Here is a 15106-nt window from a genome sequence, read left to right as displayed (position 1 = left end):
TTGTCATTCGCTATAACATCTGCAAAGAATGTTCTTCCAAATGATAGGAGAGGCGGACAAGCAACATTCAAGGAAGGCCTTTCACGCGATGAGTGTGTAAAATGCTACCATGTAGATGATCCTGGTAAATTGCACAATTGATCTGTATCACCTGACCAAAAAGATCAGCCTGTGAAAACGCAGTGATGTGCGACTATCATTTACCTTTTTGTAGGAATGATGTTTGTGTGTTACTGCTGTGGCAAGCACAGGTCTGAGGCCTTTAGTGTAATTATCTCAAGCATGTGAGGTTAAAACATTATCTCTTTGGGCCTCCCCGGTGGCGCAGCAGGTGGAGTGCAGTGCCGTGAAGCTGTCCGCAGCCTCTGCAGTGCGGGTTCGATCCCAGCTGGCCAGGGAGCTGACCTAGATGGCACGGCAGACCTCTCCTGTCTCACCTGCTGCTTCCCTCAGCAGTGTTTTCGGTCTGTCTGCCTGTTCTGCTCCCCACTCTGGTGAATTCTCTCACCCTCCTGTGTCTCTGGCCTACACCCCAGTTCTTGTATGCATAAATAAATAAAATAAAATCTTAAAAAAAAGAGAGAGAACTAGTCTTCATATGAGCCACCTGACGAGTGCACCCCAGGTGCTCTATTTCCATCTGTCCTGGGACAATGGGCCTTTCTGGCATCTATGCTTTGAAGAAGGCAGGTCTCTAATCTCCATGAAGCCATTTGCATTTATTTTCTTGTGGCAACTGGCTTCCGGAAACGCGCCTTCTCTGGAATTGCCCAGCAGAAAACTTTTAAGCCATTATGCTCAGCAACGTAGCCGTCATTGGTAGCCTTTTTCCTGAACCACGTGAAAATCATTTTAGAGAAATAGACCATTCCTCGCATGGGCCACGAACCATCCTCCAGTTATAAACAACTCTAAATGTTCTCTTTTTCTCTTTACACGTGGCGCCAAGAGACCCCATTTTGTTGGGATTGCTGACCGGGGTTTTTTAATGCATCTCTTAATGAAACACCCACATAACCAACCATACTCTTCACTTCTCAGGAGACATTCCTTCTATCAGTCCTCTGTGTGTTTTCAGAGAGCCTTCTCGAAGTGTTTTTTGAGTCTGCCACCATGCTGATCAATCCCAGTTCACCTTCTGTGGTGAATCGTGCCTCTGATGTCCACCTGCTCTCCTCACACTCCACGCTTTCCTTTGCTCTGACTGCCTGGGGGTTTCTGAACACCCATTCAATGTCACATTCTTCCAGCGAGTGTGTGATCCCATCTCTAGTTCGGTTTCCCCAACATGCAGTAACATTCAGCCCGTAATGCGAAGGAAGTGATTCCTTAAGTGAAGTCAGAATAAGTGGCTTTGTTGGGTTTTCCCTTCCCAGCTGTAGGCATCGCGGTGTGTCGGTTAGTTCGTTCAGTGAGTCTCAGGATCGATAATGCAAATAGGAGCCATGTAGATTTGTTTTGCGTTGAACTGGCATCGGGGGCAGTTTCAGCCTCTCAAGCAGCAGCAGCTGCTGGCCAGAAGGAGCTCCTGGAGGAGGCTGTTTGCTCTGTTTCCTCTAAAAGGGATACTTAGGTACGACCACTATTTGTTTAGATGCTACTTGTTAGCCTTGCTTTAAAGCCAGGCTCCTCCACCTCAGCGCTGCTAACGTTTTGGACTGGATCAGTCTTTACTGGGGGTGGGGTGGGGGTCGTCCTGTGATCTGGGCCACATTTCCCATCAGCCCTGGCCTGCCCGCTAGATCCCAGGAGCATCCCTTCCGTGTTTTGAGAGCCAAATATATCTCTAGACATTGCCAAATGTTCCCTGAGGGGGAAATTGCCCCTGGTTGAGAACCTGCTTCGAATGAAGTGACTAGTGTGATATTAGTGATCACAGAATAATCTATTTTTCAGGTTTATGGTGGAGTATAATCAAGGTTTGAAAATCTTACCAGGCTTTAGTTCATGTTAAATATATATATTTCTTAGATCAGTGAAATCTTAGCTCACACAGCTGGAAAAATGCATTTAATGTCACCTCTCTGAAGGGCAAAGTGGCAACGTCAACCAAAATTCAAATGCAAACAATCCTTGTCCCAGCAATTGCATCACAAGAGAACATTTTGCGGATACAATCCCCCTAAGTGGGAGGCAAGAATTCAAGGATACCCATGGAGGCATTGTCTGTAAGGACCAAGATTGGAAACAGTAAATACACATCAATAGCAGATGAGGTCAAGGAGTTGGGGGGCATCCTTACTGTGCCGCGAGCCTCCACGAGGAATGAAGCAGCTCTGTGCTGCAATAGAAGAGTCTTTCAGATACAAGACCTGGAGAAAACAGCAGGGTGGAGACCTATGTATGGTATATTATTTTTTGTGTCTCTGAAAAATCTGTGTGTGCATGAGTGTGTCTATAAATAGACTACAGGAGAGAGGCGGGAGGCATGGAACCAGGGTGGAGGCTCATTCCGGAGGCTGGCGGCGGGCACCCCGAAAACACCCAATTTTCGCTGCACACACTTTGTGCATTTTACGTATTGTTCCACAGTGTTCTTGCAAAACCAAACAGCAAGATGTTAGAGGATGGGTATTTCTTCATGATTTGCAGGGGGGCAAGAAGAACGAGGGATGGTGCATGATGCCAAATCCCACAGCTTGGAGGGAGAGGCGGGAGGCCTAGGCCTTGCCCTGCCAGCACTCTCAGACTTGCTCCCGAGAGCACTTCACATATCTAGGGACGGTAACGGTGTTTCCGGGGGGTGAACCAGAAGTAAAGAAGTCTTTGTGGAATTATCTTTCCTGCTGCTCGCACCCTTTGTAGGTCCTGGCTATTCTGCCTCTGTGGGCTACTAGAAAGTTCCTGGTTCACGGGTCTTCTAGTCGTGCCGCCCCTCGGCCCTCCCCAGTGCGGCCCGAGCCGGCATCCAAAGGAGCGTCTGGGACGCCGCGCTCTGCACGACCCTGGCCCGCAGGCCGCAGTCCAGACGCTGTGGCCCGGCGCCCTCAGGCGGCTAACTCCTGCTACATGACTCAGAACACTGCTTTCTGGAAGCAGCCCTACATGGGCCGGAGTCGGGTTCTCTTTCTCTATCTTCATTTCTCATTGTCTCCTCTTCTCACTCATCTCTCTAGCCACGTCGAATTAGCTGAGCTCTCCCAGCATGCCCTGCTTCTTAGCGCTCTACACGTTCCCGTGTGGAGACGCAGTTCTCTGGGCTACCCTTGCCAATAAGCACCTGCTCTTTCAAGACCTAGTTCCATCGTGTCCCCCAAAGCCTGCTGCCCCCTCCACTGCTGCCCTCTCTGTCTCCTATCCCCGCAGGCAGCCCAGGCTGCTCTCAGCATGTCATGGCTTACCCCTTCGCACTGCAAAGTGACACGTTCCCCGGGAATGGTAAGATTTTAACAGACGCTCTCAAGGGAGGCCGATCAGGGAGTGGGGTGAGAGGATGAGGAGGGGAAGCTGGCAGAGGGGCTACGAGGGGCCACTTGTGAGTGTGAGCCATGGACACCTGAGTACTTCCCAGGGGCCTTCCTGCATCACTCTTAACACCACATCGAATTTCTACTTTAAGCATCACATGCCTCAGAATTCCTTGCACTAGCAAAGAGCAGAGTAGTTCGGAGAGAAAAGGCTTATATAATAAAAGCACATTAAGTTGCTGTGGAGTTATCCAAAACATTTCTCTGTTCAAAAGCGGCTGCCATCCTGCTCCGTTCTACTGTGCCAGCTTCTATTTTCCTTTGTTAAGGAAGTCCCAAACTTACTCTCCCAAAAAGCCAATTTTTCTGGTCCTTTGCCATTTTACTCGACTGAACTGAAACAACTGTGGGGTCCTCTGGGAGCTCCTTCGGGCCAGCTGCTGGAGAAGTTCAAATTATCCCAGACGCCAAGTATCTCACAGGGCTCAGTAAGGGGGGGCCCCATCGCAGGGGGGCCTGCTTCAAGTCCAGTCTGAGATTCTCCCCAGTTGGGAGACAATCAATGCCCTTGCACGTCACAATGCTGCTGTCCTCCGAATTGGACCAGCAGTCGACGTTCTTTGGTTGTTCTACTGAGTCTGTTTCTTATTTAAAAATCATGAAATAGCCCCCAGAAAAGTAGTAAAACTGAATGTGTGACACAACGCCCAAGCCATGTCACTCCCGCCCGGAGAGTGCTGTTAACCCCGCGAACCCCCATGGTGCCACCCCGCTCCCCATGGTGCTGCTCCCCTCCCGTTCTGTAGGTCACCATCATCCTGCCTGTGAGTTAGGGTTTGTACACCTCTGCGCGGCTCCAAACAGAATGGCTCGTTTTTACCTTTAAGCCATGCACGTATCGATGCATGCGGAGCGCCCGTAGCCTTTCGGTTCCTTCTTTCTTGACAATATGCTTGTCAGGGGCCCCTGGAGGATGACTAGGGCTTGGGTGGCAGGTGTGGTGAGAGAACACCATACACGTGTGCGTGTAAACCTGTCCCCCGAGACATACACTGTGACGTACATCAACGTTGCCTCGATGACTATAACAACGACAACAGCAACAAAACAACATGCCCGTCAGGCTCCCCCGTGTGGTCTGGGTAAAGGTTATTCACTTTCACGACTAACTGGCTATTTGGCCCGTTATTTTTGCTAACAGGCGCAAGCAATTGCCAGCGTCTTCTTGGTTAGGAAGACAAATCAATAATAGCGGCTATTCATTCCTTGCGGTCTCCCCCTTGACGTTTACACCCAGAAATGCGACCCCCTGAGGCAGCCACCACAGACAGAGGCCCGGGCCGCGGTACTCACTGACGACGTTGGCCTGCCCGGTGAAGATGGTGTACTGCAGCTCGTAGGAGAGCACGCTGAACTCGTCGTCCGACGTCCAGTGGACGGTGATGGTGTCGTAGGAGGCCGTGCAGAGCTCCTCTCTGATCGTGGGCGGGTTGGGAGCTGTGGGGTTCAAGAAGCTCATTAGAGGAGGCGACACCTCCCTGCTTGTCGGGAAAGTGAGGAGGCTAAGCAGGCGCTACCCTCTCTCGCGTGGAGGAAAACAAGTCAGACAAAAAGTAAAGATTTTTTTGGTAAAGATGAACTTTTGAAGTTTCATCCTCATCAGGGGGATGGCAAACATTTTCGGGGAACGGGCTAGAAGGTAAGTGTTTCAGGCTCCGGGGACAGGCGGTCTCTTGCGTGTCCTCAGCTCTGCCTCTGCGCTCTGACAGCGGCTCTGGACACTTCGTCCTCACACGCTCATGGCCAGGTTCCAGCAAAACTCTTTATAAAAACAGGTGGAGGTCTAGGTTTGGCCTGTGCGCCAAAGTTGGCCAACCTCTGAGCTGCACGATGCCGCGTGTTTTTATACTTAGACACCTGACTGGAAAAATGCCGGTATTGTGAGCCCATCACAAACCAGCCAAGTACGGCTTGACAGTTTTCTTTCACTGCATATTTTGATGCCTGATTAAAAAAAAAAAAGGTTCAGTGTGGCCCTGCTTTCTTCTCGCTGTTCAATATGGAAGGGACACTTCTAAGCAGAACATGCTCACCCAGCAATCGCGGGTGAGAGGACATTCTCCTTCCCCGAGGAAAACACAGGATGCCTTTTGACATTTGCTTAAATTTATGGCTGGAGAAGGCGGCTGTTTCATGTCTTTAACACATTCTGGAGAAAAGAGTCTAAATCCTACTAAAATAATGATTTGACTTCTACTGAATGACTTCTACTGGATTGATTTCAGTGACTGGTTTTATGAGAAGTGTGTGAGCAAGAAAAAGGCAGGGATTTTGCGGCGGCAACGATGCTTTAGAGCAGGGGTTGGCAATCGCTGGCTCAGAGCCAAATGGGGTCGACTGCCTGTTTTTGTAAATAAAGTTTTATTGGAACTCAGCCAGGCTCATTCGTTTATGTATTTTCTGTGGCCACTTTTATACAACAGCAGAATGGAGAAGCTGTGACCACATGCGCTGCAAAACCGCAACTATTTGCTGTCTGGCTCTTACAGTACGTTTGCCGACCACTGGTTTGGAGAGTTGATCCAGGCCCGTGTTCCACTCTTCTCTACCCCAGAACCTAACTTCAAAAGGAGAAATATATCCTCACTCTACAGATTAGTAGTGGCCCTTGCTTTCTTTCCTGCTGTAAAATTTGATTAGGAATGATGACTCCTACACACACCCAAAGAAGGAGAAATGTTCACCATGAAATTGACCGTGAACATGGTCAGTTTAAAACTGATCATTTTAGTTCTTTGCTTTACCACCTGAAGATATGAACCCCAAGAACATTCCTGGGCATGTGCAGCATGGCGGGCACTGCCGGAAGTTTGTGCAGTGAGATAGAAGGGCTCACATAGCCCTTACAGCATTCTTTCTTGATAGGTATTTACACATCTGTCTCCTGGCGTGTCCACATGCAAGACTTAACGTCGGGTGCTGTGACTTGGATGCGCATGAATCCGCGACACCCGTCTGGAGCTGCATTCTGTGGGGAAGGCCCAGCTGCATTGTAAAACATGCTTATTAGTCTGTGTGGTTCCTGTTGGTGCGGGACCTCCCTGTTGGTGTGGGACCCCCCTCTCAGTGGAGAAACACTTTTCCTCCTAGAATCGCAACAGTTCTTTGAATTATTTCGCCATCAACCACTGTAGGAAGATTTTGACTTTTCTGCACTGCAATATATGAATAAACATAAAGAAAACTTATGTTCCGAGCAGGTAAAGAGCTGAGACACACGGCAGTAGTTGCCATCAGGAAGGAAATGTCACCTCTCTGGGTAATTAACTTGACATGCCACTTAGAGGCATGTCATTGGGAAAAAATCTTGTTTTCGCAGTCAGGCAGGCCAACCCTGCTCCGACTGTAAACTCAATGGGTTTGTCCTGAAAAGTCAATGTCTCATTTATTGTAAACGAGAAGAGCAGTCTGCCGCCCATTTCCATATTCACAGAGTTGGTACCAGAGCTGTTATGTTCTTGCCTCTATCATAAACAGGATGCAAGAAATGGTGGGCTAAACTCCACAAACACTGTGCTTCCTGCTTATAAACGTCTGATAAACTATTTGGACTTGGCGATATCAGCCAAGCATCGTATGTTATGGCCAGGGTGGATGTTATGTCTAGAAATGGGCCAGATTTGTATTTGAGGTTGTCAGTTAAGAAGGCATGATAGCAGGTACCGCATATGGCCCTCCTTTGGGTGCACACATCCCCATTCCCCCAAACCACTCTCACGATTCCCCTCTGCTCAGCACCCTGGCATCCACTGACACTGAAGTGCCCACACGCTACTGAACTGCCATTCAATGATTCTGGGGAAACGGGAGGACACATTCTTGTCCCCAAGACCCTGCCTGAGTGCAGAAGGGCCACGTGCCCAGCCAAACATTTTCCAGTCTTCGCTGCCCTTGGGCATGCCCTTGTGATAGGGATCTGGCCCACAACACACAGTGTTAGTTTGGTGGCTGGGTCTTCTGAGCAAAGACAAACTGGCTGACAGAGCTTTCGGCATCACCCCCTGCCCAGCACCCTCTCGCTTGGCCTAGAACTTGAGCGCGTGGAGGGAGAGCACAGTCAAATTGTGAGCACGTGGCACGGAGATGGCAGAGCAGGAAAAGAGGAAAGCCTGAGGCCCCAGGGCATCCGGACCCGCTGCCCCGCCAGGACCACGCCCCTCTGTTCTCGCGTCCACACTCCCCGGTGGCTCGGGCTCGACTTGCTGCTGACGGGATTCTTTCCTCGTAGCAACCATCCTCACCACCAACCATCCTCACCATCCCATCCGAGCTGTGTGAAAACAGCTCGGCCGACAAAGCCGGGAACTGCGCTATCTGGTACAGCAGCCACGAGTTACATGTGGCTCTTTAGATTTCAGTTGAATTTAAAGTTAAATGAAAGTGAAAACTCACTTGCCACCCTTCACGTTTTCAATTGTCCCGTGTAGCTGGCAGCTGCCATCTTGGAGAGTGCACATACAGAATGTTCTAGCATCGTGGGAAATTTCACTGGATGGTGTCAGCATAGATAAGTCTCAGAGGTAAAAGCTTAAACAAGGAGGACTGTTCTATTCATAAATATTTGAAACCAAATTTGGTTCCTTACTGTTAATGCTTTCTGAGTTGATTTCTTTCTTCCTTAATAGGAGCAGTGTAGTTAAAAGAGAAAATTACATAAGATAAGAAATTTGCAGGATGACTCTCCTCCTTGCAAGTGCTAAAAACAGCAGCTGGGGTTCTTGCAGAGAAAAAAAATGATCTTCCGAGTACAATGCTCTTTGAATACAGAACTCCTTGCTGTCTCTCCACGGACTGTAAAAATAAACATTACACAACGTTCCCTCTCTCTTGCTTCACCTTTCCCGACTACTCTCCCACAAAGAGAAGTAAAGTTGAGAAGCCGAGGCTGCACGAAGTCGGGGGCGTGTGTTCTTGAAGGCTGTGTGGCCTGAAGCCAGTGCACATCTGGCTGTGTTGAGGTCACAGCACTGGGGACTTAGGCTAACACAAATAAGTTCATCTAAACAAAGAAAAAGAGGAGAAGTCTGCGGTTTTCTTTTATTATTGCTGCTTTTGGTTTTAAAGTTTGCCCCCTCCCCACCCCGCAAATGCCTATCAGAAAGCACAGGACCGGAACGCGGTACCAGGAATTCTGATATGACTGTTGGGACACTTGCCATGGTGACCTTTGCCAAGACGAAATTCGGTGTTTTACTAGAAAGAGCAGGGGTCGTTGGAGTCTGCACAGACCCAGCCAAATCCTAATTCTGGCCCTCCCTGGCTATCTGGCCTCCAGTAAGATGGATGACCGCCATCATCTGCAAACTGGGGATTATAACACTTGACCGCAATCGATGCTGTGAAGATTAAACAAGGTTGCAAATACAAAGAGCTGGTGCAGGGGAGACACCCACTCAGCGTTAGCGGCCATCTTGTCTCTGCCCGGACACTCTGAGAGCAGATGTCTTGCTGACGTGAAATGGGAATGAGCCAGGCTACCTTCCCCAGCTCTCTCTTGGCCAACAGTGCTATTGTTTGTGGTGCCCATGTTCTGAGAGTCAAGGAAATGGTGCAAATGGTTCTGAGTGTGCATCTAACGATCGAGATTCTCTTTTGAAATCTGTCCCCAATTTATGTTGGGCTGTGTTGCTTTGGTGGAGCATCAACAATAAACAAGAGCGCTGGGCCTCCCCGGTGGTGCAGCGGTTGAGCGCTGGGTTGCGAAACTGCCCGCAGCCTCTGCAGCACCGGTTCAATCCCTGGCCGCTGGCGAGGGTCCCACATGGCGGGCAGACCTCTCCTGCTGCCCTCTGCTCCCCTCAGCAGTGTACCTCATCATTCTGCCTGCTCTACTCTCCCCTCTGGCTCTGGTGAATTCTCTCACCCTCTCGCGCTTCTGACTGTACCCAGTGCTTGTATAAATAAATAAATAAATAAATAAATCTTTAAAAAAAAAAAGAAAGAAAGAAAAGAAATCCTCCCAAATGAAAAACAAAACAAAACAAAACAAAACAAAACAAAACAAAAAAAAAAAAAACCAAAAAAACCCCAAGAGTGCTAAGTCAGAAACCCACACCTCTCTCTGGTTTTTAGGGAATTGGTCTGGTGGCATTGAATGCACACAACATTATAGAAAACACAAAAGACAATACCTGTAAGGTAATCCAGGCATTCTAGCAGTTTCTTCTCTCTGGAAAAATCTAAGGCAAAGGTATCAAATGTGTCGTTGAGGTTGATTTCAGGAATTAAGACCTGGGAGGATGCAGTCGCCATGGAGACCCTGTAATTTAAAACAAATTTGTCCAGATGAACTTTATCTTATGAGAAATGTCAAGATGACTTCCACCATCACCACTCAGGAATGAATAAACTAAGAGGAAGAGCAGGGTCGTTAACAAATAGCACTGGTTTTATGGGAGCCTTAAAAAGCACCTCAGAAGGGGGCCACATGACAACACAATGCCAACGGTCAGGGCTGGAGGAAAAGCTACCCTGGTCAGGGCTGGAGGAACAACGGAGCTACCCCGATCCTTTTTACTATCGGAAAAAGTCCCCTTGGAGGCAAAAGAATATTCATATTTCATGGTGCTGTGTATTTAACAGCCCGGCCCCGCCATCTAACCCCAGCGAGAAGCACGTAGCCGCAGGCTTTTCTTCACACATCTGTCTGGGAAACTGTTTGTTCCTTTCTGACTCGACCCTTCTCCACTTCAAAGAGGAGTCTCCAAAATTTCAAACTGCATAAAAGGCAAAGCGAAGATTAAAAAAGAATGTTTCCAGATATTGGATTAGTTTAATCAATTACTAGCCTCTCTCTAAAATAAACATTAAAAAAGGAGTTTTTGCCTGGCTCGTTCCATGCTCCTTGTATTCATTTTCTTGCACCATATTCCCAGCAGATGCCATGGAAAGCGTTCATGAGTTTCCTCACAAATTCCTCCAATGGACACATGGTTTCTCCTCTTCGTGTAGAAGAGGCAGACCAGACTCGAACCATACTGCACTCGGACCTTGAGGATTCTGGTACTGTCAGGTCCGCCAAGGACCTTCTAAGTGTAGGGTTCTGTGTAGGGTGCTGGAAATTTTTGAGTGAAGACACACTTTGAAATGACTTAGCTTTAAATCTAGCTACTATTTTCTTTTTAAAGATTTATTTATTTATTTATTTATTCATTCATTCATTCATTCATTCATACAAGCACTGGGTACAGTCAGAAACGCGGGAGGGTGAGAGAATTCACCAGAGCCAGAGCGGGGAGCAGAGCAGGCAGAAGGACCGAAGCACACTGCTGAGGGGAGCAGCGGGCGGCAGGAGAGGTCTGCGCACCCTGTGGGACCCTCCTCCAGTGGCCGGGGAGCAGCCGGGGATCGAACCAGCCCTGCAGAGGCTGCGGGCAGCTTCGCAACCCAGCGCTCAACCTCTGCACCACCGGGGAGGCCCCTAGCTACTATTTTCTAATTAAGGGCCCTGATGCTCATTTATACAGCTGGCTGTAGCCAGGAGGCGAATTCCAGGTCTGTGCTCTTCTGTTTAATCTAGAAAATTTTCAGTCTGGTTGCCCCAAGAGATTTATCTCCTCTTGCATCTTTTAGTAGTTCTTAAAGCTTTGGAGTTTATAAATATTAGATCTTGGCCATGCAGGCATGTGCTGATTAACGAGGAGGATGTACACTGTGAAATCCGTGGTTCGGCAACCTTGTCACTGTGCAAACACCACAGGATGTCCTTCTGCACACTCACACCCAGGTGTCACTGCCCGCACACCAGCATCTATGATCGCCACCACCCCGTATGCAGTCTGTTGGCTGACGCGTTCTGGCACAGTTGGTGATTGTAAACACGGTAGCCCTGGCACATCCATACGGTGAGCGACATAATTCACCATAAAAGGTGACACCTGCCACCATGCGGCTGGACCCCCAAGGCAGTGTGCTGAGCAGAAGGAGGCAGGCCCACAGGGCCGCGTGTTGTATGAACCATGGGCATGAAATGCCCAGGATAGGCAGATTCGTAGAGACAGAAAGCAGGCTGGGGGAAGGCCCTGGGAAAGTGTGTGAATTATGGGTAGGGGGCCTTCTTCAGGGGCGATGGAACGAGCTCAGAACTTGGTAGAGGTGCTGGTAGTGGCACAACTTTTGTGAAGGTACTAAATGCCACCGACTCAAATACACATTAGACAGCTAATTTATGTCATACAAATTTCACCTCAAGAAAAAAATTCTACCTGCAAAATGCTCAACACCCTCACAGATAACATTTCTATAATTGTCTTTCCGGTGCATTTTCAGTGTCGGACAGGGAGAGAAGCAGGGGGATGACCACCAAGGCAATCCCTGGAATGATCCTGGGACCCACAGGTGAAAGCCTGCAGGGGCGCACACTCTGGAAAGAAAAGTTCAAGTATTTGCATGAGGGCGGAGAATCTAAATGCAGCACCTGACTGGCTCACCAAGAAGCTGTGAAGAGCAGCGGTTGTGATTTTGGTTGTGATTTCTGGGGCTGAATGTCACAGCAGGGGGGCTGGAGCTAACTATTGTCACTAACAATTGCTAGTTTAGACAGGTGGGTAAGGGGTGGCTGCTGGGCAGTTTTCATAAATGGGAAACTGGTATTTAAAACACACTTTGCTTAGAACTGTAAATACAGAAACTACAACATTCAGAGCGCGCGTATGGTTATTCAACAAATGTCTACAAAGCCCTTAAAGTATGCCTGGGGCGCCCCAAATACTGTCATCAATGCAGATAAGAGAAATGCCATAGGGCCCTTTGGATTCCTCAACTGAAAATTTCCAAGTGAAAACCCCAATTCATTCTCCCTTAAGATGGCCCCCCGGGGAGGCACGCGCTCTCGCAAGCAAGCACCTCGCGCTGCACGCCACAGGTCTGGTAGGGAAAACAGGAGCGGAGCTCAACTGTTCTGAAAAGAGGGTCTTGCTCTGACACGTGTCTGTCCAGTAGCAGAAGCCTCCTCACGGGCTCATCCAACAAGGCTCATACCCACGTTTCCCCGGGTACCACGTTCCACAATGAGCTAAAGGCCCCGTTAGCCCAGCGCCACCCTTAGGAGCCGGCGACCTGACGGTGGGGACTTGGTGCAGTGGGAAGGGAAGAAGGAAGGTCCCTCGCCTGGCAGGCAGAGCCTGACAGCCAGAATCTTCGGAGATTACTGCAGCTATTAACACCTACGCATTTTTTTTTGATGGAAAGGAAAGATATTTATCTTTGGCTACAATTTCAAACTCTTAATTGAAGTGACAGGCCAGGGGAGACCTGCCAAATTCAGCATTTTAGGCCAAGTTTTAGTCTCCAAATCCTTGTTGCCCATCTTCAAGCCTGTCAGGTAAGCTGTCCAAATCCACCGGGGCCCTGAGTACTATGCCACTTTCTCAACTTTTTTCAGAGACAGAGAGAGAGAGAGAGAGAGAGAGAGAGAGAGAGAGAGAGAGAGAGAATGTGTACATGTGTGGGCATGCTTGTGCGTGAGTGAGTGTGTGCATGCTAAGCTCTTAGTATATTCAGGCACATAAGGACAATCAATGTGTCCCACTGATGCCTAAGAGGGAGGGTCACACATTACTACCTGTTCCTGCTTCTATTTTGTGTCCCCAGTCTCTATGACACTCAGTCGCTACCCATACATGGCCAGTTTCCAGAAGAAGGACAGGTCTAGAGCCTCACTGCTCACAGGATTTCTGTCAAAGAGTGGAAGAGGCTGGACTGCAGCCTGCCCAGCACCCCCCACCCCGGGCCAACCACCTAACAGGGTTCTCTGGGGCAGGCAGTCACCAAGGCACATCCCCACGGCACACCCCAGGGAGCTTTCACAGTAACAAAATGTGCTTCATGTTGGTCTGCTCGAGATTTGCCAAATGCACTACTACACCCTGGCTCTGGTAAGAGAGAAAGGCGCAGGAATCAACCAAGAAGACTCACAGAGTTGGACAGAGGGGCCACAGAAACAAGGGACAAAGGCTCGTGGCCAATGCTTACAGACACTATGTATTCAAACCTGATGGAATAGGTAGGCAACAAGCAGCAGGCCAACCTACTTTTGCTTATTTAACATCATTTTATAAAGCTACACATACAATCACACCAAAGAACTATATAATTATGAGGCTTAGACTATATAGTGTATTACACGATTCATTTGGAGAAAGAGCTCAGATTTCCATTCTTGATGAGATGGGCCTGTAGCAGGTCGAGCTGAATGGGGCCAGATATGATCTGCTGGGTCCGAGGGAGATCACATGTGGGCACCCACCTGCTTGGGTTATACAGCATATGCGGGACTTCTTCCAGAATTTTCTATTTTAACTTTATGGGCAACACTCTTTCTCCTCTGTAGGTGAGCATTTATTCATGTTATACTTGATGGAATTTTTAGGGATTGCTGAGAAACACAGCACGCAGTAGTCACTTCATCTGGACATCTTGCTCTTTAGAGGAAGTGTTCTTGGATCCCAGCTGGAAATCAGGACCTAAGTGTAGACACTGTCTAGTCAAGAGTGTCCTAGATACACTGACTATTCGTGCTGTTTGCAGTTTTTAACTTTAAATGAATATAAAGCAATTGGCTGGAGTCCAGATGAGAGCAGTGAAGACAATGAAGCACTTGGAGCCTCAGAGTCTTTCCTCAAGAAACTGGCTTCTCTTTGAGCAGGGAGGAGATCGTTTGAAGGATATAAAAGGGATGATAACCAGCTGTTATCCTCATTCTTTGGAAGAGATAAGTATCTAACCAGTCGCAGAAGGAAATTTTCTCAAATCCAAGAAATAGCCCACTGAAGCTGGTCAGATGCTGGACCAGCCTTATGAAAATACTGTACGTTGCTCTCGTTGCAAGGACAGTGGAAACGGAAGCAGCCATCCCACTTCCACGTGACCGTCTGAGAATGAGTACAGTGTCCGACACAAGCCAGCACTCGCTAAATGCTAGTTTTCTTTCTCCTTCCTCGAAGAAATTCAAGTGGTAAGATAGTGTTTGTTTCCCTAGGCTGGGGGTTAGCAAGGTACAGCCGGCAGACCAAGACCAAGTCTGGCCTGTCGCCTGTTTAGGTAAATCGTCTTGTTGGAGCCCAGTCCCGCCCGTTCGTTTCTGTGTTCTCCACGAGAGCCCGCCACAGAGCTGCGACAGCAGCGTTAGGCGATTGTAGCCCCAAACTCATAACCTGCAAAGGTGAAAATATTAAAGTCTCTGGCCCTTCACGGGAAAAGTGTGCAGACCTCTTCTCTAGGATAAAGACCAGCTGGAATGGGCTGATTGGGGTCTTCGGCGATAGGATTCTAGCATTGCTTTGGATGAATGGGCAATTGACGCTGGAAATTCGAAGGAATGAATCCAGACCACTGGCATCCACTGGAGATGTCCATTTAGGCAGTATCGGCTGCCCTGGCTCCACTGGCATTGCCATAGGCACTTGCATCAGGGCAGGGGGATACTTTTCGTGCCCATCAAGTGCATATACTGAGGGGCCACTTGTGCCCGGCAGTGTTACCACCAAGCCGACCGTTCAAAGAACATCATTCTCGTCCTCCCCACCCTAGAATAAGGGGATTTTAAAAGAAGGGGTTCTGAGGTTGACAGTTTGGTCCTCTCTCTCCTGTTTGAGTCAGCCTTGACCTTTCATAGGAGGCGCCGAGCTTCTCAACGGAAT

General features: G+C 48.7%; 1 protein-coding gene across 6 annotated transcripts in view; it reads right to left on the bottom strand.

Annotated features, from left to right (window-relative positions):
• Positions 1-15106, bottom strand: part of MID1 (midline 1) — a 338728-nt gene that overhangs the window by 15913 nt on the left and 307709 nt on the right. For all 6 annotated transcript variants that reach the window (XM_054695859.1, XM_054695858.1, XM_037512723.2 and 3 more), the window contains exons 6-7: positions 9599-9726; positions 4761-4904 (exon numbers count right to left, since the gene is read on the bottom strand). In XM_054695859.1, the coding sequence (XP_054551834.1) occupies positions 4761-4904; positions 9599-9726 (272 nt within the window). The remainder of the gene's footprint in view (positions 1-4760; positions 4905-9598; positions 9727-15106) is intronic.

The sequence above is a fragment of the Talpa occidentalis genome, unplaced genomic scaffold (genome assembly GCF_014898055.3).
Source record: "Talpa occidentalis isolate TD23 unplaced genomic scaffold, MPIMG_talOcc4v2.1 talOcc4.15, whole genome shotgun sequence".
Taxonomy (NCBI): domain Eukaryota; kingdom Metazoa; phylum Chordata; class Mammalia; order Eulipotyphla; family Talpidae; genus Talpa; species Talpa occidentalis.
Note: the sequence above shows the minus strand (reverse complement) of the source record. Positions and strands in the feature narration are given on the sequence as shown.